Source organism: Lepisosteus oculatus, chromosome 10 (assembly GCF_040954835.1).
Source record: "Lepisosteus oculatus isolate fLepOcu1 chromosome 10, fLepOcu1.hap2, whole genome shotgun sequence".
Lineage (NCBI taxonomy): Eukaryota > Metazoa > Chordata > Actinopteri > Semionotiformes > Lepisosteidae > Lepisosteus > Lepisosteus oculatus.
In genome coordinates this window covers 16975648-17002457 of record NC_090705.1, presented here as the reverse complement: position 1 = coordinate 17002457, position 26810 = coordinate 16975648, and the positions used below count along the sequence as shown (strand labels likewise).

Genomic DNA, 26810 nt, shown 5'->3' with positions numbered 1-26810 from the left:
AAACACTGATTAACACATTATCCAGGTGGTGCTACATATTTGTGGTGGTGATGCGGATTATCTGGGCATTACTTGTAAAGCACATTGAGTTTAGTGTCCAAAAAAAGATCTATATAAGTGTAAGGATTTCTTTCTTTCTTAAATACAAAGAATAAATTGAGAAAGATGTATAAACTGAGGTTGGAAATAGGAATCAGAAACAAATTCAATAATTTTATTTGTAGCAGTTAGTACAGCAAAAAATACAGTGGTTGATATACCAAGCACTGAGCACTCAAATTAAGCAAAGTATTTAACTACAATGATTTTAAGTTGGCGTCATTCTGGAGCCAGGATCTCTTGGGAATGAAATCTTAACTGATCTAGGTTGTTATCCCAAGCCTAACTATTTGTGACTTGATTTGTAATTGAAAAAAAAGTGAATAAATTGGGGGGAAAGTGAGTATATAATAAAAACTATAATATAGTTTCCAAAATCACAACAAAACAATTTTTATATTCAACATATTTGTCAAATGCCTTAATGTGTCTCCAACACAAACTAGGCCCATTCATCATATTTTCAAAGCCAATGACTCCCTTAAATGGCTTAGTCTTTTTTTTGTTTTATAAAAACAATTATAATTTACACACACTGAATACATCATCTCTCTTTGTAAAAGTCTGAAGGAACATTTATAAAAAATATTAATGGCAGCTTAAAGAAAGAGACCTTCTACTGCATTTGCTTTCTTTAATACAAACCCCTTTTAACAGTCTGAAGCTTTCTGACAATTCAGAGTTCGATGACCAAATGTGCTGAAGTTCAAAGATGCAGGGTGAGCTTCTGTGTAAGGAATCCTTCAAAAGTCACAGAGAATGCAAAAATATTCTACAGCCAAGAGTCTCTGGAGAAAGAGATTCAGCAAAATGTTAGTTTTGTGTATTTACATCTGCAACAGAACCTTTTACCTCTTTACAGTCTGCAATTCTATGCAAACTCTACACAGAAGGTGCCCCAGGCACTCACTGCCACCCCACCACACTGACGACATTAAAGCCTATTTAATTATTTCTAACACTAATTCAAACTCAGGATTGTACAGATACTGACAAGAGATTAAAATACATAAATAAAATCAGATCTCACACCAATCTGAACACTTTTATGGACGTATCTCCTCACAGTATGGTAGCAATAAGTAATAAATCAGGCTGCACAATTAATGAGACAAAGTATTAATTTTCAATGATTTACAAGCACAAATATACAGCATCTACTCACATTATGTGCAGCTATTTATAGAACTGTGAATACCAGTCCCTGTCTTCTATAGAAAACAAAGGAAACAGAACTCAAACCTGCAGCTGAGACATGAATACTGTAGAAATCCATTTCTTATCAATTAACGGTTGTAAACAATCACAAATACTAATTAAATGAGAACCACAGTCCATCACTAAACAAATTAGGGATTTCTTTAGCCTGGTAAATATGACAATATAGGAAATAAAGATTTTCACAACTATAGGTGACCTAAAACCCCTAATTGGTCTGTTCAGTGCTTAGATTGCCTGAATGTATTTTTGTCTGTCAAAAGAGTAGCCCTCTCATGGTGCTGTTTCTCTTCAGACTTTCTCTATTTTCTGACTCTTATCTATTTACTGTATTGTCTAGTTATTTAGTCTTTTGGCCTGCTTTTCCTGTGTACCATCCCCTAGAAGAATGACTTAATAATTTATCATGATCTATTTGATCATAGATAAATATTACTAAAACTGGCTACCTGGACTTGTGGCTCAAATGGCAAAATAAAAGGACAGCTATGCAAAAGCTCCGAATGATGCTCACTGTCTTACCATAAAATATGAAGTACTGTGAGATTTACTTAATGATTGTTTTACCTTCTTTATACATAACAATAGCTATTTACACTGAAATCTAGCCTGAAGGTATGGAACAGAAAGTTTTGACACAACACATTTTTGCACAAGATCAGCATTTTGCACAGTTCTGCAAAGGAAAATAAGTAACCCCATGACTCACCATTCTGGTGCCTTTATGTGACGAATCTGAGTGCGTGTCCAAAATGTCAACGGAGCAGTAATGCACATCTCCAGCAGAGTCAAACACAGGATAACACCCTTAACTTCTGCAGAAATTTTCTGTTTAATAAAGAGGATTATTGAACTGACTTGTTCAATAATTCAATACAGAGCATCAAATGAAAACATTAAATTAGACTATAAATTTCAAATAAGAGCATTTGGTGTACCTCTATGAGTCAAGATGGAAACCTTGATTTTGAAATCTTAAAATTCCTCTTTTCACATATAAACAGGAAAAGTGGTTTACTCTCAACATGGCAGGCATTTTCTAAACTCATTCTCTCTGTATAGGAGGTACCAAACCTCATTCTTCAGGGCCCCTGTCCAGCATGTGTTTTTGATTACATTACAAATCCAGATTGGTAAGAACAAAGAAAAGCTTCAACTTCTCCAATTAAGCAAATAATGAGTTTAATTAGTTAATAAAGTGCTTAGGTGGAAGGAAAACCCTCTGTATCCCCCAAGTTGTTCTCCCCTGCTATGTAAAGAAATGGTGACATGGAAATTGATCTAAACCTGGGTAAAGTTCACACTTGTGGTGTGGTACTGTGATATTAGACTTTTTTGGACTATAAAGAGGGCCACTGGATGTCGAGTATCAGTTAAAGGGTTCAGCCTCCAGAGGGCGCTAGTGGCGCCTCTAGAAACAGGCAGGGCGTTGGTCTCACTGGTGTGAAGCCAGACTGACTATGTAAGATCAAGGCAGTGCTCAGTTTAGGTGGAATCAAGGGAGTTGGACGCTCGCTGGCAATATGTCAGCGTATACATCCAAAGCTCACGGGGAGCTAGAACAAACCAGCTTTCGTGGTGAGAGGATTGGAGAGTTTTTGTCAGATGACAGATTCTCGCTGACGGGCCTCAAGGAGAAGCTCGCGGAGGGAGTTTTCATTAATTACCCCGGAAAGGGCAACTTACACCACAGTCCCAGTCCAGACAGCCTGATCGAGGGGAGAGTCGGACTGTCTGAGCGATAGACCCTCGGCGGTGAGGTGTCCACTAAGGGTGAGCAAGACACGGGGAACTTCAAGGGACCGGACTGTTGTGGGAAAACGTTAAACCCACGGGTCAGGAGTGAGCGGGCTAGGAGTAGGGAGACCTAGACCTAGACGATTGAGGTTGATGAGAGCAGGGGAAGCTCTCGGCGGAATATCGGCTCACAGGTAAAAAAGACTGGTGCAGAGCGAGACCGGCTAAATGCAATCGTGGGACGAGGTACTTGACACCGCTACTCTTAAAACAGGCAACTGCTTGGTTAAAACGGGAGTTAATGTAGCATATCTCCTCCACGCTCGCATACCACACATGGAGATCCGTTACAGACGAATTTTATAGATGTATGTCCGTTTTTTTTAATAGTGCATCATCTGTTTGTATTAAACTATACATAGTATATTAGCTTTTCTCATCCCTGGTTCTATGTCTTCTGGTTTTCATTCCAACCATTATTATTGCAATAATCTTACTGAGCGTTTCGTTGTTTAAAATTGTTGCTCCTGTAGCTTCTAAATAATTCTTATTGTGTATCGGTTAATGATGTGCAAACGCAGGTGAGACTGACACTATCAAATTCACTCTCATTCCAAAATTCCCTGTTTCAAAGTGAGCCCATTTGTTAAATTCCACCAAATCGCTGATATAATAAACCTGAGTGAAAAGGGAACTGAAGCCCAGTACCAGACACAGGGTACTTACTCATTTCTAACCTTGTTCTACTATTCAAGTACTGCCTTAAAATACAGGCAAACTGTTCAATTCAAGAGCCTGGTGATCCATAATAACATCAAAACTAAGATGAAATGAATCCAGAAGACACAGGGGTCCTCCAGGATCAGGTCTATATTGGTCTCTTTCTGGCAATTCCTCTCCACGTTATTCAGATCAAATGGATGAAACATCAAACAGCTCATTATGGCGGCTGAATGTTGTACCTGAAATGCACACTAGGATATAATCCAATGCTTGCATTTTCATGCCTGTATTTAACAGAGGCAGAAATTCTATCATTCCACTTTATATTGTTGTTTTAAATTGTGCAGCATCCCTGGTTGTGCATTAAGACTGTAGTATTGCTGTGTTGGGACGGATGTATTTTTAGAAATTAATCTTAACTGAGGAGTAAAAACTGGTTTTCTCAAGGCATAAAAAGCACTTGGGTCTTAAAAATCGCATCAGAATGAACAGAAGCATAAGAGCAGAGGCGTATCCACAGGACATGGCAGAGATGACTATTGTCTCTAAGAAGACAGTCTTCTGGACGTCCCCAAATAAAAAAAGAAAACATACTGTAAGAAGATGTTGAGCAGCAAACATAATTCTACATGTAAAACCAGCAAAACCATCCTGCATTGAATAAGGTGCCACAGAAAAGACAGTCATGTAAAGAATAAAACTGATTGGTGAAAGAAAACTGTCCCCTTCAACTACCTAACCAATACTGGATGTTTAGGGCTGCTGTACTGTTACAATATGTACAGTATACATAGGTACCGAAAAGAGCATTTATTTAATGTGCATTTTCAGGGGGAGGAAAGAAAACAATGCTTTACAAAAACCTCTTAGGGTAACTGACCACAAAATGAAGTTAAAATTTACATTCTTGCACTACTTACGTTTATTGAATGTACAGTGTACACGGTCCAAAAAGACAAATCAACTGAGATCACCACCATGCCAAGGCCTGCAATCAGGAAACTTCCAAAGTTCATCCTTAGACAGATCTGCAGAATATAAGAATATTAAGATGTTGCCTTTAATCTCATTGTTGAAACCAATTGAAACCAATGATTGTTTTCCATAGATGATTATTAAAGTATTTTTAAAATCAGGATTAAGCAAAAAAAAAACGAACTCAAGTTAAATACAACACTATTAATATTCAGTCCCTGTTTAGGCAGTGTATCACATTTCAATTTCACTGAAACAAACACAAGGTACTGTATCGGATTCAAGTAAAAACATGTGAAGGTCACTGTAGAGTGACTTTAGAAAACATAACTCAGCCCTAGGGAATATATAAAATGGCTTTGCACTAGTTAAATCTCAAATTCCAGACCATCATGCAGTCTTCACCATTGTAGGCACAACTATTACAATACAAAACTCTGAATTTAATCTAAAGATCAGGGCTTGAACTGTCATTTTCTACTCTTTTACCATAGTTGTATAGTATTGGTGAAGCAATTTAATCAACATTGCTTTCATTGCACACAAATACAGAATCAAATCACTATTACAGAAGTGTTTTATTTACTCCTTTAACCAGCCCTGATTACCATTAATCTTGGACTACCTAGTTTCAATTTAGGTTTACCAGTCCAAAACTGATGCTAATCAAGATCCTTAATCTTCCAAACATAATTTTGTTTTAGTACTGCAAATTCTATTATTGAGGAAATAAATAAATGAAATGTATTTAATTCAGGGATGTGGTACATAAGGCTTCATAATGTAATTCACTGATATTAAAGCATATAAAGCAGTTTGTAATAATTAGGACTAATTTGAAATATGGATATGTGGAGCACATCCAGGTGGATGCTGCACATTGGTGGTGGTGGAGGGGAATCCCTATTACCTGTAAAGTGCTTTGAGTGGAGTGTCCAGAAAAGCGCTATATAAGTGTTACCAATTATTATTATTATTATTATTATTATTATTATTATTATTATTATTATTATTATTATGTGATCTACCACTTTCAATGACATTGTGGAGATTGTGACTCCTTTGAGAACTGAATCACAACTTAACATTTATTTTAATTAAAATATATATTTTAATTATATTTTAACAGTATATTCATATACTGTATTGTTATGACAGCAGACTGTTGTGGACGCCGTATTGAAATTCAAAATTCAGTACCAACCTGTCACAACTTCATTGAAATCAGGGTCATGGTATTTATAAGTGTACAGTACTTACTGGCAGGACTCTGGGAAACATCTTTACCAGGACAGAAAATAAGCCAGAGAAGACAAACTGGTGATATAAAAACAGAAAAGGTAAACTTCATGCATGCTATACAAGAACATCAATACACAATATTATACACAAATCCACACCTCCAAGAATAGTTTTGCTGTCTATAGAATTGAGAGATAATAAGTAGTGTGAAAACAGGCACCCTAAAGACTAGGTCCTGACTTATCTGTTGCTGCATTTGATGTCTTTCTTTTCTCTGCTAAAGTGTCAAAAATGCATACGGACTGTGTCAGTTAATAAACGTTTCATAAAAAAAATAAAACGTTATTTATATGCAGAAAGAGCAATGACTATATTAAACAGATCGCATAGGGTACTTTTTAATAATGATCATTTGAATTTAACAGTGTAAACTGAAGTAAAAAATCTTTTATTTTGTCCCTTTTTTGTGGTCTTTTAAATGAAAAGTATGGTACTGTATACCTGTCTCCTTTCTCAAGAAAGTGTTTGTGTGGTTTTAAAGGACAAAGAACTTGGAAGACAGCACAGGAGGGTTGCTTTAAAATTCTAAAAATATTTTCCAGTGATATAAAAATTATTTTCTATTTGCCAAAAAAAGTAGCTAATTGCAAATAGCAGTAAATCGTAAGTGTGATGAGTATTATCACAATCATAAGATAAACTCAGTGTCTATAACATGTATAACACACGATAAATGAATTGCTTTTATGACTGATTAACAATGGCTTCCTGAACGTTAAAAATAGAATTTTAAAAAACGACGATCAGTTCAACGTTAATTGCTTATTACTTCACAGAAACAATCAATCACTCAAGCTTACCACAAAACCTGTGACAAAGGGCACTTTGAGTATTGTGACCAGAGAAGTGGAAGATACTGCCAGTACAATGCCCAAACCAAAGTTCACTGTCCCGATAAGGATTTGAAGAGCCTGGAAAGAACATGAAAGGCAGACGATACAATAGTGAAATTAAATACTACAACTTGTACAAGCTCAGTTTCTATTTTAAACAGTAGGTGGTCAAGTGTGGGATACTGTACGCTCACCGTGTGTGTTACTATCAAAAACAAGACAGATCCTGGGAAAATGTCTTGAAATGTGGCGTGTAGCTTTCAGGACCAATTCAAAGGGCTATGTATTTGCACGCCACACGACTAACACCTTAAAATCTACAATCTCCATAAATAATAAAAGGTAAACCACTTCTATATATATACAACGGTCATGGGTAAAAGCAGAACCAGTGTTTAAAGGTGACAGACAAGGTAAAAAATAGGGTTCATTTGTTCTTGAAACGGGTACGTTTCCTGAAGATTTTTAGTATTAATTGCATACAAGTTTGTTTCCTAGTTAGACACAGAACCCCCACGCTAATTTAAAGTGATAAAGTTTTAAGTGACACCAGGTAAAACTGGGATGTCTTTTTAACTCAACATTGAAGAAGGAGCAGTGTAGCCAGTAATTTGGGGGGCTGGTGTTAGGGGTGGGGGCGTCCTCATCCGTCTTTTACACATTCCGGAATGGAAGTTCCTTACTCCTAGTGCCGCCGGTTCTTTCTTCAAAAGCATTTCCAGCGGTCCTCTCCTACTGGGAAGCATCGCAGCTGGCTCGTATCTTTTAAGGAGTGTAGTATCCCCCTCCTCTTCATCAGCAAGTTCAATCGTGTCGTCCGTTGCCGCACCAGCAAACGAGGCCATGATGAGAGAGGCTGATGACTAAAGAAAATACATCTTCACCAGATGCGCAAGCAGTGACTTTCGAGCGCTTGAACGCATTGTAAGCTCAGTGTCATGACAAAACAAACCTGTAGAGGTTATTGTACCACACTCTGAGGTAAAGCACACCTACGCATACTGTATATGCTCTGAAACGCAATAACTAAAACTATGAACGACTTGCTGTTCACCCCTGCACGCATTACAATTGTTTTCATGCTTCCTAGCAATCAGGTTTTTTTTAAGTAATGGTCGTTTTTCCGAAGACGAAAACAGAAAACTAGATCATAAAACACCATTTTGCCGTTTCCTGTGGTGATTTTCATTATACAAGGCTCAATCATAAATTGAAAAGGAGGCAAGGAAGCTGTTTTGTCTCATAAACCTCATTTCCCCTGTCAGAAATTTCTGTTCGCAATTCTGAGATGTGAATTGCTACAGATTAACACAAAATTCCCTTATAGGGTGTGTTAACCTGATCACAAACACCCCGCACCTGTAAGCGAGGCTCAGTTACAACAGGCTCGGTATCACTCGGACGACAGCCGTAATAATAATAATAATAAGAAGAAGAAGAAGAAGAATACCCATTCATCGTATGTTCTACGTGAACAAAAATAAACGGTTTTATTCTTTCCCATACATGTATAATTCTTCTGATTCTTTGAGATGGTTTTATCCTTTACATCAGAACAAATATTAATTCTATGTTCTGTACTCTGTTTTCTATGGAAGCCCGTTTCCGCCAGGGAGTAAAAAAACGATATGGTATCTCAGAATTCCGACTTAGTATCTCAGAATTGCGATTTAGCAACTCAGAATTCCGACTTAGTAACTCAGAATTTCTTTAACCCCGGCGGCCAGCATCCCTGTTATGCGCAGGTGGTGTACTGCAACCAGATCGTACAACCTGTATGTCGGCCGTTCCGTTACACTATTTTCATTAATCGTATAGGATCATAGGATCTATAAGCCTGAAGACTTGTCCTGTACAGTGCCCTGATAAAAATCAAATTAATTACACTATTTTTTATAGAATCCCATTTCCGCCAGTGAGGCTTCCATAGTACCCGGATGGAATAGTGCACGGTGGGCTTTTTAAAAATAGTTTTTATTTACGTAGACAGAATATGAAATAAGATACAGAAATAGGCACTTCACATCCAGAAGAATTCACAATTATAAAAGCTGAAACATACTTTTTACGTATTTCCATTGTATGTCCTCTTTTACTTAAAAAAGAAGGTCTTCTTTAGCTCAGCTGGCAAGACTCAGGTTCGAGCCAGTGTAGCGAGGCACGAACTAGGGTGGGAGCGGCAAGGGCACAAGCCCTAGAACCCGAATCCGTTACAATAACAAAAGGACAGACAATGAAATATGGCTATTTCGAAGTCACAAATGTGAGATATAAAGTCGGAATTCTGAGTTACTAAGTCGGAATTCTGAGTTGCTAAGTCGCAATTCTGAGATGCTAAGTCGGAATTCTGACTTACTAAGTCGGAATTCTGAGTTACCAAGTCGCAATTCTGAGATACTAAGTCGGAATTCTGACTTACTAAGTCGGAATTCTGAGATAGCATAGCGCGTTTTTTTTTACTCTCTGGCGGAAACGGGCTTCCATAGGTTTTCACGTGCGGCTATTTACTCTTTTCTCGTTTTAGTCAAATATTTTGTGTCATTGTTGTTTTAATGGGCCTAATTACCTTTCTATAAGGAAAGCGTTACATCTCTGAACGTCCTATTGTACTTATGTATTTCACTTTATTGTAATGATTCCCACAGATTGTTCTACGGTGTCAGGGTCTCGGAGTTTTAGCACCGTATGAAGAAAAAAACAGACTTGGGTTTAGAAAAAAACTGTTTTTGTAACACTTCAACTTTATAACATTACTTCTGAGCTACAGTAATAACAAATGACATTATACATTTTTATCTTACATACACAATTAAACTCCGACTGTACAGCGCTAATGCACTACATGTGTTGTGTTTGAAGTTTCCAATAAATTATATTTCGTGAAAAAAATCATCATTGATACTTGTCGGTGTCAATTATCATTTTTCATTGTCTATCTTGTTCTGCGGCAGGTTGTATACGGAGCCAGGATTGCAACGTAGGACACGAACATTTCTAAACCGCTTGCAATACACAACAGAAAAAAAGCTTAATTAACCCTCTGCATTCTCCAAGTTTAAAAAAGTACATTTCGACAGTTATAAAAATACTAACATTTTAAATAATACGAATTAATAGGGATTACATCTAAATGAGCGCACGTTGAAAACTGCCGCGGTCTATTGTAAACTTTGAGCGAAAAAAAAATTGAAAATGTGAAAAAATATATAAAACTTATCTTCACTTTTGTCTAGCAAAATCGACCGGAAAAAAAATCAAACTCTTATCTGTCAAAGTCTTGAATTATGTTTAAAATTACGTAATTGCGCCCAAAACGTGAGTTTTCTTAGAAACTTACTGCAATTGCTGATCTTTTCCACACCACCACTGCTTCGCTGTCCAGTTGTACTGAAATGACATTATGGCCCCCATCTCTTCTGATTTCCTCTCTACCCACTTCCTCGACTATTCTAGAAGCTCTAAAGGCAGAAAACGCTCTGTGGTTTGGGCCATATACCTGTAATTAGAAGAACATCAGCCAGCACTGTTTCTAAATGTCGTGTGGTGTCTGATAGAAAAGCTAATGGGATCTATTTAAAAAAAAAAGTTGGTGCTGAAATTAGTAAGTGCTGTGGCGTGTGCCTCCTTCTGTGCTGGACTATCTGTTGTTGAAAAGAGATTGATATCAAATGTTGAGATGAATATTAAAGAGTTGTGAGAGTCAGGAACGAGGTTCAGCGACATTGTCGAATCTAACACCCCCTTTCTTCAAGAAATACCTTATGATGAGATCCTCCGATGAGCTAGTAACCAAACTAACTTGTAAATGTATGGTGTGAGGCAGGCTTATCAACCCAAATGCATTTTAGACCAGATATCCCTTAATTCAAGACACTAAAAAAACGTAGTGGGGGACTGGGAGATTAATTCTCGGGTTTAAATACATTTTTGTCTATTTTGTCCCTGCCAATTTAGGAAACTTATTTAGATCAAACTAAAAACTTTTTAAGTGCAACCCTTGAGGAATATTCTTTGCTGAACATATAAATGTTGATTTTCTGATCTCAGAACAACATAAACTATCACTAAGTGAATAAGAAATGATTACATTTTCTTTCAAGAATATTACATTCATTACGTGGTAGTGTAAAGTAAATATACTGTATACTGTACGTGTGATTAGGAATCAAGTCTATATTAGGACAGTGATATTTTTCAAGTGCTCATATAAATAGCATGATCTTAGTCAGTCTCCTCTTATTAGTGATGAGTCTCATCCTTTTCACAGTTTATTGTACTGTTATTAACGTTTGGGAATCATCAGATTAGGCTGCGTAAAATTAACATTCTACGCAGATTGACAGAATTAATAAATGTCCCACAAATATCGTATTAGCCTGTGCTCAACGATCCTATTATATTATTAACTACAACAATAAAGAGCCACATGTTTGACAAGTCAGAAATCGATAAGCGCGATCCTAGCAGAAAAAAAAACGTATTTCATGAAGAACAAAGATGCAAAGAGCGCAGTTATTGTGCTCTCTGATGTGTACAGCGGTTGATTCACTTAACAGATTCACTTTGATGAGGCAGAGAGGAACTAAATACCTGCAGAACGGTTTAAAGTTTCTCAGGGCGGGTAGAATACAATCATCAGTCGTTTTAAAGATCCGCACAACTCTAAAAAAATAATCTAACAGAATCGTGAGACCATGAAATTAATTACCGTAAGAGGTGAATTGTAAGAACGAGGTTAAAATGAATGAGCTTTGTTGAGGTTTGAACAGGTAGGCACGTTATTGCATCGGTGAACCGTTAACTTCCAACACACCAGCTCTTCACTTATACAGTCTTTGGACTCGCTTTCTTCCAGTTCCCGACACGAGTCTGTACTTTCTGCTCGAAGACTGTGGAATGATCTTCCAGCTCATATGAGACATACTGTACCATGTCAGTCAGCACTTTCGAATACTTTCGAGTCTTAAAAACTCACTTCTATACTGCAGCTCTTAATTCTGCTTCATTATTGGGTGATTAATGCTATTTTTAATTGTGGATTCCCGTCTCTTTTGTTTTTATCGTGCAGTGCCTTGAAATGTTGTACCATGAAATGTACTGTATTAAAAAGATTATGCTACTTCTTCTTGTAATCCTTCACATGTATAGTTGTAATTAATTGACTACATATTTTTTAACCAATAGGCCTCATATTTTAGAACAGTTATATATTTGCAAATACTAATAAACAAGGTACAAATTGCTTAGCACAGAATTTCACCATAGTGATTAGTCTATGAGCTGTGCAGATGTTCAGTTAGGGGCTCATATGGTTATGCTAATATGGCCAATGGTTCCAACACCCTTCTACAGAAAGCGATTTTTTCTGAGGTTGAATGAAGTGCGTATCATCTCTACCTCGCCTCATAGCAGCTACACTCTCGCTTTGTCTGATCACCGCAGTGCCCACAAACTACACAGAAGTGAGAAACACGGTTTGGAAAAAGAAGCGCTCTGCGCGCTCCAGTGTCACACCTTCTTCATCTGATCAAAGATTTTTTTATCATATGTATTTCACTTGAGACTTGGGCATGTTTTTTTTTTTGGTGTTTGCATTGTTTTGAGCACAAAAACGTAGAGAAGGACAACTAAATAAACATTCAAACATTCTACAGCTACTCTAAACTCAAAGCCCTTCAAATGTTGATACCCTATATTCTGGCATAACAAAATACAAGGATGATGAAAAAAATAAACTTTTATGTACGAACGTTTCGATTCAACTTTTAATTTAGTATTTTTTTAAGATGCTCTCTTTAAGAAGGGAACACGTAGGGAATAATTTTACGCTGAAAAGGAAACAAAACATTTCTGTTGTATTTGTACATTTCTGATGTCCTTTTTGGGTGTACTGTATAAGCAAGACTCGACTGTGCGGTACAATATATGTACGAACAATTTAAATTATAACAAAGCACATTATTTTTCATACACCAGAAGGAGTATTCAAACACGAAACGTGTTTTTTTTTCTTTCATTATATTTTTACAAGTCCATTTGGACAAATTATTGTTCGCTTACAAACATATCTTCAATTCTATCTCCAAAGTGTACAAAATGTGCCGAAACAATGTAACCAGTTCCATTGAGGACTAAACGAACACTACCATTAAAAGCTAATATGTAATCTACAAAACCGAGAGCCGATGAAGAAATTTTGAAAAGGTATTTTTGTTAAATTATCTGTTAATAATCACATTATCCTGTTTAGGATTTGTTAGGGAAATTGCTTTGACTTCTATTGAGTGCTTGTCGTGGACATGCATATTTTCTTTTTGTATTATATATTCAATCCTGTATGGCCAGCATGGGCTTTTTGAAGATACGCACTATTTAATATAGTCTACTATAGACTTGTGTATATAGATAATATCGTAATTCAGTACACATAATTAGACAAAGTTAGATTTCAATACAAAACTTCGCATAAGTTCTAAAATTGCGTTTCATAGTTTACTGTCTAGAATTCGGACCCACTGTTTATAAATTAATTGAGCGATTTCAGATCACTTGGCAGATATTATTTCTGTGTAAAATAAGACCCTTTCCTTATCACCCTCCTACTGTGATGTAAAAGGTCTCGCTGACTGACTACTTCAATAGAGCAAGAACGGTAACACATGTGACACCAAAGACTCGACTGCAGGTAAGACAATCGATACTTTGTAAATATGTATTTGACGTGAACAAAACCTTCCAAAATCATCAACAAGTGCGTGCGTGACACAGTATTTCCCTTTCTTCTGAATGAGCACCCTATTAAGACTTAAAAGAACAAAAAGTCCTAAAATGTACTTTTACCTTCTTTATGATTCAATGCTTTTTTATAGGATAACTTCAACGTTCAATCTGATTAAGATCTCAGGAAATTTAAAAGTCCAGATAGACGAAATAATGTTTGCGATCTTAATTTAAGGCCGATTTAAATTATTTGAAGTATGTCTTGAACGAAAACGAAACGACTTTACCAACTGGCAGATACAGTATGAGAACCATTTGAATTAAAATGAACAGAATTTGTAGTTTAAACAAAAGTGACAGTACAATACATTTTCAATCAAATCCTTGAACAATAGCGGACTATTGACTTAAAGTATCCAAAACCATAGCCCGACGGATGAGCTAACTGTTGTGTTGTGAATGAACGCTTTTTTGTCAAATTGATTATACAGTAACTGCTTCTGGAGAAAGATAGCTTTACATTGTTTGGTATACAACCATTACATTTTAAGTTACAATAAACACATTATTCTTTTGAAAGGTCGGAAAACAAAAACGTGTTAAAAGCATGATACGCTACTGCTGTGCTTAAGAAGATGTGTTACAACCACTATGCTTTTGAAATGCTGTAATTTATTCCAAATTTCTCTTCTGTTGCTGTAGGAGTCTATATTAAATAATTTTAATCACGTGGATCCTTCACATTCCCAGAGGTATGATCTTGTCATTCTTCATTTTAATGTTTAATCTACAAATGTGACCACTGTAACATTACCACCTTCAGCATTTATGGACAGTAGTCTACAATTAGGTAACATTCGGATCTTTATTGCAGTGTAGTAAAACAACAGAAATACAGTATAAAAGATTAAGAAGACTCCTTATTAACATGTATATTGGAAAGCAATGTACTATAGCGTATTCAAAATTTCACCACAGGGTAGTTGTACGGTGAGCTACTGCAGTAGCCTCTACTGAAGACTTATCTGACCAACAAAAGATACTCCGCAACTAAATCTTTCTTGCAGATAAAGGGGACGGTTGACATTTCAGGCTTCATTTTAGGTGTTTTTCACAACAAAGCTTTATATTCAACATGTACACATTAAGTGAATGTCCACAATACATAGCCTAATTAGTTTGAGTCGACTTAAATAATTTAAGTATGGATGCCATGGACCAAAGCAACTGTTCCAACGACATCGTGTTCATATATAATCCCCAGAGCACAAACCCACACATCCAGACATTAACGTCTGACACATGCGCTAAATGTATGGACGTTATGCTTAGTACTCGTGGAATTACATTCTACATATGTGTCATTTCAATCAACGAATAAAATTAGTTTTCATCCACTTTACAGAAGGGAATGAATCCTACGATTTTGTGTCTACTAAAGAGAATTACATCTTATGAGTGGAATAATGTGTACAGGTGGGTAGTTGTGTCAGCATGTGTAGTCCGCAAATGAACAATAGGTCTATTCCATGCTGAAAGAGAAGAAAGAAAACACAACGTTTCGGCTGTGAAGCTTTCTTCGGGTGTATACGTATAAAGTGTGTACGAATAATGTGTACGTCAACCATGTATTAACTATATAGGCTAATAACCTACTGTATATTTATTCAAGAGAAACAAGGGAAGGAAAAATGAAAAGTACTTAACGAGGTTAATAGATTTAGAAACGAAAATGAAATATGGGTTAACGCAGGTGGCCACGAGCTGGCGAGAAGACTACACACGTTACGGAAGCAAAAATGACACGCGATTAGTGTCGTGTTTATACCATGATTTTTCCTTTAAAGCTTGCTCTATATAAAAGTATGTACTTTGAGTTTTTTAAAGGTAAAGCCATCTGCAAATATTCAGCTAAAGCATAATGTTTTATTTTTGCACTCTTTGCAGATGGGGGGTCTCACGTACATGTCAGATCATACTATGGTAATCACAATCCCTTTCTCAATGTTCAGCGATGAGACAGAGGATGTCAAGGTGTTGGAGACATTTAACTGCGTCTTTAAAGATGCCTACAAGGTGTTTCTCAAAGGGCAGCCGAAAGCTTTAGGGGTATGATGTTTTTTTTTCTTTGCCTTGTTTGGGTTTCAGTATAGGTTTAATTAAATATTCTTCCATAATGGGTGTTATCTAAATAATAAAATATAAAACGCTAGAAAAATGTTTTAATTTAAAACTACTCAACAAGTTTATGAGTACATGTTATTTGCTGGTATTTAAACTGTTGTAGATCGGTCTTTCTAACTTTTTTTCTCATGTGGATTTGGTTGACCGTCCTTTTACATTGTTGTGGTTGAAGACCGCTTGTTGTTGGCCGATGTATGTCTTGTATTCAATTTTTAATTTTGTTCATGCAGCTTTTCAACTATGCGCCTATACAGTAAGTACATTAACGCATGGCATGAAAGCAAGTCTACATTCTAGAAATGTAGTGAAAATGTAGTTTAGAAATCACATGTATTATTAGAATTACATCACATACATTACATTACATCACATACAAAAGTGCTTTAACACAACCAGATTATTTTAAAAAAAATGTTTATCCACAATATTATACACGCGCTGTGTGCGGTGATGCACAGGGATGCGCGTGAACCAAAATATATCATATTAATCAAAATTGTATATAACCTATAGTATAAACTATATACTATATGTTTTATAGACCACTCATATTTCATTATAAAATCTACAGTAGCTACTAACATTGTATATCCATTAACAGCATTAAAAGTACAAAACGCACGTTTACCAATGCCCAATTTTTTATATTTTACTTTGCATTAACAGAAGGGTGAACTGGCGCCCGGACTACTCCAGTGCTTATAATCTTTGGCTTTCAGAAAGCAGAAAATAGTGTTTTTACCGTCTCGCTCTGCAACACGATCGTTTTGTGGAGAACACCACACATTTGCCTGTTTACAACAAGGAAGTTATTTTGTTTGTTATTTTTAACGAACTGGTTATGAATTAAGAACTAGTGACCATTAACTACGAATGTGTCTGTGTGACAGGGAAGGAGGCGTACTGTAGATACTACGTTTTACGCACATTGATTTCTACAGCACAGAAAGCAAGCTTACTAGAAGCGATGTTTATATTCAACTCGCGTTAACTAATTATAAAAAATCTGTGATTTTTCCCTTAAAATTGTTTAATAAAATTGTACACGGACAGTCCTCATGAACATATACAGAAACATTAGTTTAGAGAAGAGCCAGGCACCTCCAGTCGAGAACGGATGCTGATACAACGTCTAGATTTACTGTATAACACATACATCTAAAGAAAGTCAAATTAAATATCACTGCAGCAGTTTAAACAATGAGAACTATGTTAAATGAACCCTACAGGTGCGTAGAGGAACTTAATGTCTTCCCTCTTATTCTTCTGAATGAATTTGTTCACCTCTTTTAATAAAGAAAAGTTTCAAGTTATAACAGAAGTCTAAGACATTTCAGACATCATTGATATTTTTTTATTTTTATTATTTCTCTTCGTTTTAATTTCAGACAGCTCAGATATTCATTGGATTGCTAAGCATCAGTTTTGGACTGTTACTGTATCAGTATGATATAGGATCTCTCTTATCCACTCTTCCCAGTATGCTGGTAAGGAATTTTCTTGCTTTAGATAAGTACCAAAATGATCACTCTGTAGCCTAAATCTGTAACAAAACTATCTCACTTGCGTCAAATGTTTTTTGTTCCAATACTTAATTTTCTAGTTTTCCTTATGTTGTAGAGTAACAACAAATATTCAGATTTCTGAATAATTGTAATACAACTTAAAAAGCTCAAGAAATCAGTGAACCAGAAAGTGGTACGTCTGACACAGCAACTTAAGCGTTTACACTGTATCACTCTTTACACAACATGGTGTTTGTGAGACTAAAGTGTCTGTTTGTTTCTTTTATATAAGTTCATTGTTTCTGGAACTTTGTCATATTCTGCAGGAAGTGCTCCAAACATGTTAGTGGTAAGTACATGCAGTATGGATCTCTGTCCTTTGATAGCCCTTGGTCTCTCCCTTAAGAGAAGTCAAACCAAATGGTGTAGCCTTGTCAGTTTACAGCACTTGTACGTGATTTTCAATCCGAATGGAAAAACCACTGGTGGTCTTGGATCCTGGATTGACTTTTTGAACCTCATATGCAGAGTATTATTCAGACTTCCATTTTCTGTCAGATCAAATATTACTAAGTAGCGAGTAATGCTGTCTGTTTTTGTAGGTGGAAAACGAATTCGTTTGTCTCTTAAAGGATGGATTATAAGAATTTAAAAAGGTCACAACTGAGAGAAGGGCCCATTACCGAGATTATTATACAGTACTCTTGAATAGAGGTCTTCAATTAATCCATACATTACTCCTGTCCGTTTGTCTCAGAATTTCTCTCTTTCCTCTGCTTTGAATTAAACCTTTAGACCCCCGCCAGTAGGATTTACATCTAAAAATGTTTAACTGATCTAGCAGCCAATGCCTGACAAATGTGAATTTATGTCTTTTGAATTTGGGGTTTTCCAACTTGTTTTGTCTCTCATATTTCCAGATGAAGACATCATTCGTCATGAACATTTTAAGTTTCTTCTGGTCTATAGCTGCTTTAGTTCTGACCATAATTAATGTTCCTTGCACACGTCAATCAGACAGCAATTGTGAAACCATCAGAAATGTAAGTGTCACTCCACCAATACTACTTAGAGCAGTGACCTGGTTTTACTAAGAATTCTCCCATCCCAGTAGTAACCAGACCCAGCAATTTTTAGTTGCTGGTTATACCTTCTCTTTCTGGTTACTGTATTTTATTCAAAATGGCTTGCATTCACACCAGCTCATTCAGCAGAGTATTATAGTGGAGTTGGGTGAAGGCTACAGCAACAGCGTCACACCTACGCTTTTAACCCACAACCTCCCAGAATTGTAAACCACACTGCTGCCCTCTTCCTCATGAGACTCTTCATCCTGTTTTGCATCATACTTTCTTCTTATTATGTGTAATTCTATTGCAATGTTATGTTAAAATAATATCTGGTAACGTTTGGTGCATCACCATCATCATCATCATTGTTATCATCATAATCAGTATCATTATTTTGTTTATAAATTGCTGTATGCTGTATGTAATTGCTATATTTTGTTATTGCTGTTTGGTGCTGGTTTGTTTTAGATGATCAGAGGAATACAAATAATGAACGCAGCTCTCCTAGTCCTTGAGGTGGTTATCGATGTGGTGTTGCTGCACTGGGAAAGCAAGGCTGTGTTCCGTCCGCACTTTAATGTTCTGGTACAGTATACACTTTTACAATATCAATAACTGTGTCCCCTCCAGTATAAAAAAATAATTTAATAGTAATAGTCATGTACAGACTTTGATTCTGAATACCAGGCAATCACATTATCTAATTAAAAAAACACATCTAAAATCATTGTCAGCCCTCTTTTGATGTGATTATGTAAACGTTTAGTAGGATACATTTAAACTTTAAAAGTTACGAATTACAAATGCTGTCATTACATTTTCAATATACATTCTTACTAACTTACTAATTTACTCCAATCTTGTCTGATTTTAATTTATTAAAGTGTTTTTCACGTTTAATAACATTAAGGATGTTAGTAATAGAAATAGTTTTGATCCTGCTCAATTCTTCTCAAACTGAGACTGAAATGACGTCTCAAGTATTCAAGGTCCTCCACTTACTCTTTCACAGGGGACACGAGAGAATAAACACCCGTGAGACACAGAAGAATAAATTATTCGTGACAATCGTGACAATTTGCAATTATTGCAGCTAACAATGTTGTAGCCAAATGTGGCTGATGATTGATTTGTTAAATGGTTGTTTTTGTTTCTTTTCAGCCTGTGATTTATTTGAAGCAAGATGTAGCTGAGAGATCAACAGCACATCCCAGCTCCTCTTCAAAATAATCGCCTAACTGCGGAACTGTATGGCGCTTTAGAATATTATGAACTGTGCTTGAATGACTGCAGAGAGAACAGGCTTGCACTGTGGACAGTGCTCTTAAAATGCTTTATAATGTCTATATACTGTATGTTTTTATACGTTAGTGCTCAAGCGCTAGACTGTCGCAAAATAATCCAAAATCCTTTGCTCTAAAAGAAATAAAAATTTAAAGGCAGGGCAAAATTACAATACAAAAGAGATTTTGTTTTATTTTTGTCCATTTACGCAGTTCTATCAAAATAGAGATAACTCAATGTTAGCAGGAAACCAGCAAATGTTTCACTGCACCCATCAGTCACCAGGTTATAATCCAGAGAGAGAACCGCAGTAAATGTCTGTAAATAGTGTTATTCAGAAAGACGCTGTTTTAGAAACTAGGAGACGTTCCTTCATTTGCATATTAATAAAGATAACGTTTTTCTCACTTTCACGAAAATTTGAGTGAAGCGACTTGCTTAAGGCTATAACGACAGTGTCTGAACGGGGATTTTAATCAATAACAACGAGTTGTGGTAGTAAACCGAAAACCCTTTCCACTACTGCACACTGCCACCTAGAGAGACAATGCGATTCTTCACAAAAATTCCCTTTTTCTTCGTTAGGGCCTCATTTCACGGGAATGGGAAATCTCTGGGTGCGGTTACAAAGTGTAGCCGCTAGGTGCCTATACTCTAAATTACATTTCAGCAGGCTTTCCAGGGCAATCAATTAATAAAGGCCCTGGAAAATTAAGGCATCGCATTCCAGTGCGGATTCAGCCACTAGTTTGAATTAGCGAGGATGTATCGCAGCTGAGTTCAACACAACCCCCTTTTTAAAGGAGTGGCTTAGGAACAACTGGCTAGGTTTTGTTGCAAAGAGTGTAGTGAACAAGGGCTAAGGGTTGTTTTAGATCCCTGCATGTTACTAGTGTGTAGGATACAGTTCTTTAACTGTGAGGAGTTAATAACTAGGAGAGAACAGTATGCTCTTTGCTGCCTTGGGTTAGGAAAGGGTTACTCTGCTATATTCTACAGCCAGTGCTGTGGAAAGGAACTAGAGAGTCTACATATAAACAATTTCCAAAAATGAGGGGTACTAGCAGAAGGAAGTAACAGTGCTGAGCACTTTTTTGAATTTGAGAATCTACCTACAACCAAAATCTCTTAATATATAGAAATGATTACTTTTAAATGATGTGTAGTGGTAAAAATCTGTTTTTTCTTTGTCTACTTAAGAACTGCCCCAACTATAGGTATAATAAATAAGCTCTTTTTAAACCAAGGTGCTGTGTTGTTTTTGTAATAAGACATAGCTACCTAGTGTGCTACATACTTATAGGACATTTGGCCTTCTAGAATTAAAGTAATTATTGATTGAAATATGAGATAACTGAATAATTATACATGAAATGTATATGTTTCTCAGAAGTAAAACCCATCTAATGTTGCAATATCAAATGTATTAATAGGAAAAGAGCACTTTTGTCCATGTATGAGGATATAATTTAGAGTTTATCTGTACATATAATTTACTAAAGTTGTTTTTAAGTAAACAACCTAGAAAGTGTTTTTTTTTTTATCCACTAGTCAACAAATGTTATCCATGATGTGATATTTGATTGTGTTCCACATAAATCTCAAATGTAAATCTATGGACTGAGAAGAAATTTAAAGAATACCCTTTAACTGCTCACAGAGATATTAATCATCTTTAAACAAAACACTCTTTGGCTGCAGCTTTATTTTCAAGTATGGTAGTGTTATTTAGCTTGAATTGAATACATTTTGGTATAAGAATTACATCCAAACAGAAAGCAGCCTGATCTACTCAATACCAAGGGCAGATCTCATCCATGTGTACAGTTCTGAACCATGTCTATGAGAATGATATAAATGTTGTACATGAATATTTTTTCCCATATGTGCATGATCTCGTGCCTACATTCTTGTCTCAACTTCATTTTAGAAAGACACTTACCTTCTTTAATTTTTTTCTCCCGACTCCTCTTGGGCTGCAAGTGCAACCATAATTTTAGTTCTTTGGCTTTCTTTAGTAGGTCATTATTCTTCATATACAGTACATCTGTTGAGGTTATGACTTATCTAGAGAGAGAGTCCTCTGGTTGTGTGTGAAAGGGGAGCTACAGTACAGCTGATGCTGAATATGCTGATTTAAACTGACTGCACCTTCTGTAGCTTTTAAACTCTTATTCACCTACTTCACATGTAACAGAAAAGAAAATAGTGTTGCAAATGCCCGCAACCCTGTAATGGATAAAGTGAAAATGAATGGATAAATTTTCTGGAACATGAATACTATAGTTATAGCTTATGTACTTTCACAAAAAGGTGTCAATTTGTTTTAAGCCCTGTCCCCAGCAATACAAGCTTGTGCAGTGAGACATTGTGACTTGCCAATCACATGAAAGCTTATTAGCTTATTGCACTTTTACCCAATGAGGTCTAGGTGGAACAATGCCTGATCAGATCACCTTTAAAAAGGCCTTCATTCAAAGCTTAGGTCACGTCAAGAAAAGGGCCACACAGTCACTTTTCTGTGCATTCCATAATACCTTAAATGTCACCAGAAGCAAGGGAGAGGGCCATTGGCATACTGCAAGCAGGCATGTCATGTGCCAGCATTTCCAGACACTATGGAGTAAGCCGCTCCATGGTTTCAGCAGACTGGCAGGTCCATCTGAGAGATCATTTCAGATCTGCAACCTGTACTGCTGCTGCTGACAAGACAGTGAGGCTCCATGTTGCTGGCCTTAGAGCAAGGGGACCTGTCAGAGGCCCTCTGCTCACACCTCTTAGATAACATACTTGATCCTCTTCACAGATAAGTCACTCTTCAGCCTGTTTTGCACGGACGGGAAGGACAGAGTGTGAAGGAGGAGGTGTTGTGGTTGTTTTTTTCCATCAGTATATTAGTAAACACTTCCCTGTACAAAGAATGACTTTCTTTGTGGCAGAAAAACAGTTAAAACAAATAATTCTGAAGTGTTTTTCAATATTGGGAGCTTAAAATTGTTCTCACACAACAAAATAGGTCAAAGAAGGAAACACTTCAACTACAACAGACATCCCCTCAAACTCTTAAAAGAAATACCTCTATACAGTACATCAGAAATGTTGTAATAACAGATTTGATAACTTAGTATTTCACTTTAAGTTCTCATCTTCACTTACTGATTGGTAAGTTGGAACTAAGAGCCAGGCTGTTCATTATAAACCACATATATAAAACTTGAATGTCCACAAAGTCATACACACAAGAAAATACACTGACAAAGATTTAATTGACACTTTTTCTTCATTCCAGAGTGCAGTCGACAGTATTAATGTTACCTACCATTTCCTCAATGAATAATACCACATTTCTAGTAGACACATTTTTCCAAAAGTGATGTGCTAGATAAAGCATATTGAAGAAAACATGTGCATTAATTTTCCTTCAATGCCCTGTGTACGCAGTCCTCCACAAGCTTTAGTAACGTGGTAGGCCTGGAACTGGACTGAAAGTGGCATGGCTAATCTCACAGCTCAATGGCTTTATCTTTTACCGAGTAAGTGGAGATTTACAAAAGGTTTTCCTCAAACATCAAAGTAATTTCATCAATCAATCATAATTGAAAGTAATTTCATCAATCAATCATTATTTAAACCCAAACTGCGAATCACAAGTAGTACAAGAAGTCATCCGATATTATTTTACTGGATGTATTGAAGTTTTAATCATATTTGTCCAGCATTAGTAAAGACATATAATCTCACAGAATTAAAAAAAAAACATTATGGTAGCATGACAATTAGAGCAACTCTAAGAAAGCAAAACTTTATTAATTACAGCTCCTGGGAGAGTCGCATTTCAATATTACAACAGGAAAAAGATGGCCAAGAGTCACTGCCTCTGCTTCCCTTTACTTCTTAGACCACTCCTCCTTCTCCTTCCGCTCTCGAACGACCTCCTTCAGGTATGGCTCCAGGTAATACACTTCCTGCAGAAAAGAGTTTCGGCAATTCATGAACTCTTCCCTGGCCGATAGGTTGAACTTTTTTACATAAAAAATCCACAAGACATAAGAGATGGAGTGTACCACAATGGACAAAACTCATCCCATAATTAGGCTTAAGATTCTGCTTATCCACCCAGCCATATGCCGGAGCTTACAAGGTGGTATAACTGAGGTTATTCACACCTTGTGGTTGGGTGAATAAGAATAACATTCTGATTAGAAAAAGCTTACATATACCATGAGGGGTTGCTGATGACAGCAGATTATCAGGTTGCATTTACACTGACGGTTTTCGTTCCTAACAAAATCTGTCACAATATTATTATTCTGTAGTGCATGTGGCTCACCTCCTCATACTTAGTCCACTGATCCCGGGGCAGAACCTGCTGCTTCATTGACAGGTCAAGAGCTCTCTTGATGCGGAACATTCTGTCATTGTATACTTGTTCTGGGAGTCGCCTTAGAGCCTCCTTCACGTCACTGTCCTCATAAATGGTGTCATCCCTCATTAGCCCTATAACGAAAGGACGGAGAAGCACAACTCTCAGATTTATTACGTGTAAAGTTCTTAAAAGAGCTGATAAACCATCTATGTTTTATTTTTTCATTCCAGCTGAGCTCTTTACATAAATCAATCTCCACCTGAACCAACAAGCTGCTTGGCTGGAACCTTTGTGCGGTTTTCTACTCAGAGAATGGTATCCTATGGTTACATAAGAAACGGAACAGAAAAGGCACCTTCCAACAGGTTAAGGAACAGAAAATAATGAAAGAGTTCATATGACTTATTATTGTGTTTATTAACGGTTAAATTATTTAACTGGGTGCTTAGGTGGAAGCAAACCAGCAGGCGCGGCCGTCACCCGGATCAGGACCGGAACCCCTGCCATACAGTCAAGAAGGCAGTACAAGTATCTTTCTGCTTAATGCTGTTGAAAAGAATTGTATTCGGTAAAATGTAAGTGCACCGCATTTTAAAACAAAAAGTTGTAACTTACAATTTAAGTAGGAACACCCATTCCCATGGGAAGATGAACTGCATGGAATGGTGTGACTGATTAACTTCCCAGCACTTTCCATGCTTTAAAGTCTTTCTAGGCAATTTTCTTTACGGAAAGGTCAGCAAAACTGAACTTTTTCCTTCCGGAAATGGCGATACAAAACAATACAAATGTTTGTTGGTAAATGAAATCCAACTAATTTAACTGACAATCCTGAAGAGCAGTCAAGAGTATCTGCCTCATTTTACTCCTTAACATGTGAGAGTTCATCTACAAAACAAAAATCTATCAATCTACAAATCGCAAAATCTCGAACATTTTCCAAATCTGGTGTGGTTGAGTCACAAAACAGACAGAATCAAGGATGATCCGCATATGCCAAAGTGTTTTTAAGCAAGTCTGTCTGATTTACACAGAACTTCATATTAAAATAAAATGAGGCACTAATGCTTCCAAAACAAAAACCTCAAGATCAGATTGCAAACATCAACAGCTAATTTACTACATAACTATCTTCAGTACAGTTCTGAATGCCCATCATTCATTTCAGTACTACTTATTTTGCACTAAAACAGATAGGAGAGTGTGCATATGTGTATGCACAACTGTAAATCTTCCACTACCTCATGCCTTCACTTACCAAGCTTGTTGAATCCAGCAGCATTGTAGTACCACTTGCGGAATCTGAACAACAACCGGCTTGTTGCTGAAACTGAACAGTAAAAAGTATGTCAGACACTCCTCGAGCTTGTGACCTTTGTCTGAACCTCTGGATAACATGTTAAGCTTTATTAATTGTAGGATACTATAGAAAACCAGCTGTATTCCAGACACTGATCCCTGGTCTAAGTCTTTAGTGTCATGAATATTTTTGCTTGCCATTCCCCCTATTTTGCAACGTCTCCAAATTTTGTTTGCTAACTACACCTAAATCACTGAATAGATCAGGAAGATGAAACAGCCCTAAAACCCATCTCTGAGTTATACCACTGCATAACTGTATAAGGTTAAGCCCCCTAAAATAATGTCCTGTTTAGGAACACATTACTGTTTTAATGTGAGAATTAATATAGGCTTATATTTCTGGACAATAAGCAGCAGGTTACGGAGCTTTTGGAACAAAAGATACATTTGACTTTTTTTACTTTAAATGTAAGAAAACAGCCTGAGCAGAACCCTATATTATTTCCTGCAGAGAATTAAAAAATCAAGTTGCCACAAAACATACGACTACACAGTAAATTAGAAGTAGAGTAAATTCCCACTTAAAAAACACACAGTATGTCTGAAACATGCAATGGGATGCCCAGTCATTGGAAGTGTAGATTTCAGTACAAATCATATTGTTACTGACAAATATTACGAAGCTGAGTCATGGCATCATTTCAAAACGATTTAAAAGGGAAATAATCTAAATGAATCATCTAAATTAGTCGTCTCTTTGACATAATGTAAATTCAAATTGAACATATTCTATAAAGTAATTATTAAAATGCTCCACCACAGAAATATAGCACGCAGTTAATCCCAAGAGCGTCAAGGTCAGAGCCGATATCAAACTATGGAATACGCGGCCCTTATTATTCAGAAAGCACGAAAGATATTAAAATTAAGGAAAAAATGCGTAAACCATGATAATTTACTTAAGACAGGAGATACTGTCGATTGCAATTGCCTGTCTCTCCAGGGACATAGAGGACACTCGAAATACAATCGACAGAGACAAATATCAGCAAACCTGAAGGGCGAAGACATTTGCACTTGTTGAAACGCTCAAATAGCCCTTCTGTGAAAGGTATACGCGTGCAACAAACTGACAGGTAAATGTATAAATGTCATTTTTGCTCACCCGGTGCCCTCGCCGCCATCTTTACTAGAGAAGGATCCGCGGAATTGTGGGTAATTATGACGAACAGTCAAGCGCGTTCTGGAACGGTACTCACAAATCACGTGGTGTTCACAGGCCGCACCATAGAAGTTCTTTCTTTGCCCAGATTGGCTCTCTACTACAATTCAGTTATGTACCCAGCTCATCCAAAGAAAAAAAATCCTCCATTTATAGAGCACATTTCCTCCAAAAGTACTTCACCCACCACTGAAGCGCACACACCAGCAGCCCTATTGCACAACAGATTAGGTGATAAAGTGAGAAATTGATTTATCATTTGTCACCGCT

General features: G+C 36.7%; 3 protein-coding genes across 5 annotated transcripts; 1 reads left to right on the top strand and 2 right to left on the bottom strand.

The window, feature by feature from the left end:
- Positions 1-193: 193 nt before the first annotated feature.
- LOC107078634 (membrane-spanning 4-domains subfamily A member 4D) lies at positions 194-10505 on the bottom strand. 2 transcript variants are annotated; one of them, XM_015357618.2, is made up of 8 exons: positions 10225-10505; positions 7571-7750; positions 6855-6965; positions 6013-6069; positions 4698-4805; positions 2027-2145; positions 1265-1310; positions 194-887 (listed from the first exon to the last, which is right to left on the bottom strand). In XM_015357618.2, coding segments are annotated over exons 2-7 (558 nt in total). In that variant the 5' UTR covers positions 7733-7750; positions 10225-10505; the 3' UTR covers positions 194-887; positions 1265-1309. The 2 variants fall into 2 exon arrangements, with proteins under 2 accessions (XP_015213104.2, XP_015213103.2); XM_015357617.2 differs by lacking the exon at positions 1265-1310 and having other exon boundaries at positions 10225-10504.
- A 3032-nt stretch (positions 10506-13537) lies between these two features.
- On the top strand, positions 13538-20892 carry LOC102688866 (membrane-spanning 4-domains subfamily A member 15). Its single transcript, XM_015357616.2, has 8 exons — positions 13538-13572; positions 14310-14359; positions 15555-15716; positions 17180-17278; positions 17589-17645; positions 18217-18339; positions 18835-18951; positions 19528-20892. The coding sequence occupies exons 3-8, from the start codon at positions 15555-15557 to the stop codon at positions 19594-19596; spliced, it is 627 nt and encodes a 208-aa protein (XP_015213102.1). The 5' UTR covers positions 13538-13572; positions 14310-14359; the 3' UTR covers positions 19597-20892.
- Positions 20893-23426: 2534 nt separating this feature from the next.
- On the bottom strand, positions 23427-26589 carry uqcrb (ubiquinol-cytochrome c reductase binding protein). 2 transcript variants are annotated; one of them, XM_006635859.3, is made up of 4 exons: positions 26484-26589; positions 25275-25346; positions 23981-24147; positions 23427-23615 (listed from the first exon to the last, which is right to left on the bottom strand). In XM_006635859.3, exons 1-4 carry the CDS (start codon positions 26500-26502, stop codon positions 23538-23540), a joined length of 336 nt encoding a protein of 111 aa, XP_006635922.1. In that variant the 5' UTR covers positions 26503-26589; the 3' UTR covers positions 23427-23537. The 2 variants fall into 2 exon arrangements, with proteins under 2 accessions (XP_006635922.1, XP_015213080.1); XM_015357594.2 differs by lacking the exon at positions 26484-26589 and adding an exon at positions 24632-24773.
- Between the last annotated feature and the right edge of the window lie 221 nt (positions 26590-26810).

Coding starts and splice junctions, on each gene's coding strand:
- LOC107078634 (XM_015357618.2), bottom strand. CDS start 7,732: ATGGCCTCGTTTGCTGGTGCGGCAACGGACGACACGATTGAACTTGCT. Junction 6,966..7,570: donor AAGAACCGGCGGCACTAGGA/GTAAGGAACTTC, acceptor TGTTCTTTCCAG/GCTCTTCAAATCCTTATCGG. Junction 6,070..6,854: donor CCTTTGTCACAGGTTTTGTG/GTAAGCTTGAGT, acceptor TTATATCACCAG/TTTGTCTTCTCTGGCTTATT.
- LOC102688866 (XM_015357616.2), top strand. CDS start 15,555: ATGGGGGGTCTCACGTACATGTCAGATCATACTATGGTAATCACAATC. Junction 15,717..17,179: donor GGCAGCCGAAAGCTTTAGGG/GTATGATGTTTT, acceptor TTTTAATTTCAG/ACAGCTCAGATATTCATTGG. Junction 18,952..19,527: donor GTCCGCACTTTAATGTTCTG/GTACAGTATACA, acceptor GTTTCTTTTCAG/CCTGTGATTTATTTGAAGCA.
- uqcrb (XM_006635859.3), bottom strand. Junction 24,148..25,274: donor TGCTGGATTCAACAAGCTTG/GTAAGTGAAGGC, acceptor CTTTCGTTATAG/GGCTAATGAGGGATGACACC. Junction 23,616..23,980: donor AGTGGACTAAGTATGAGGAG/GTGAGCCACATG, acceptor TCTTTTCTGCAG/GAAGTGTATTACCTGGAGCC.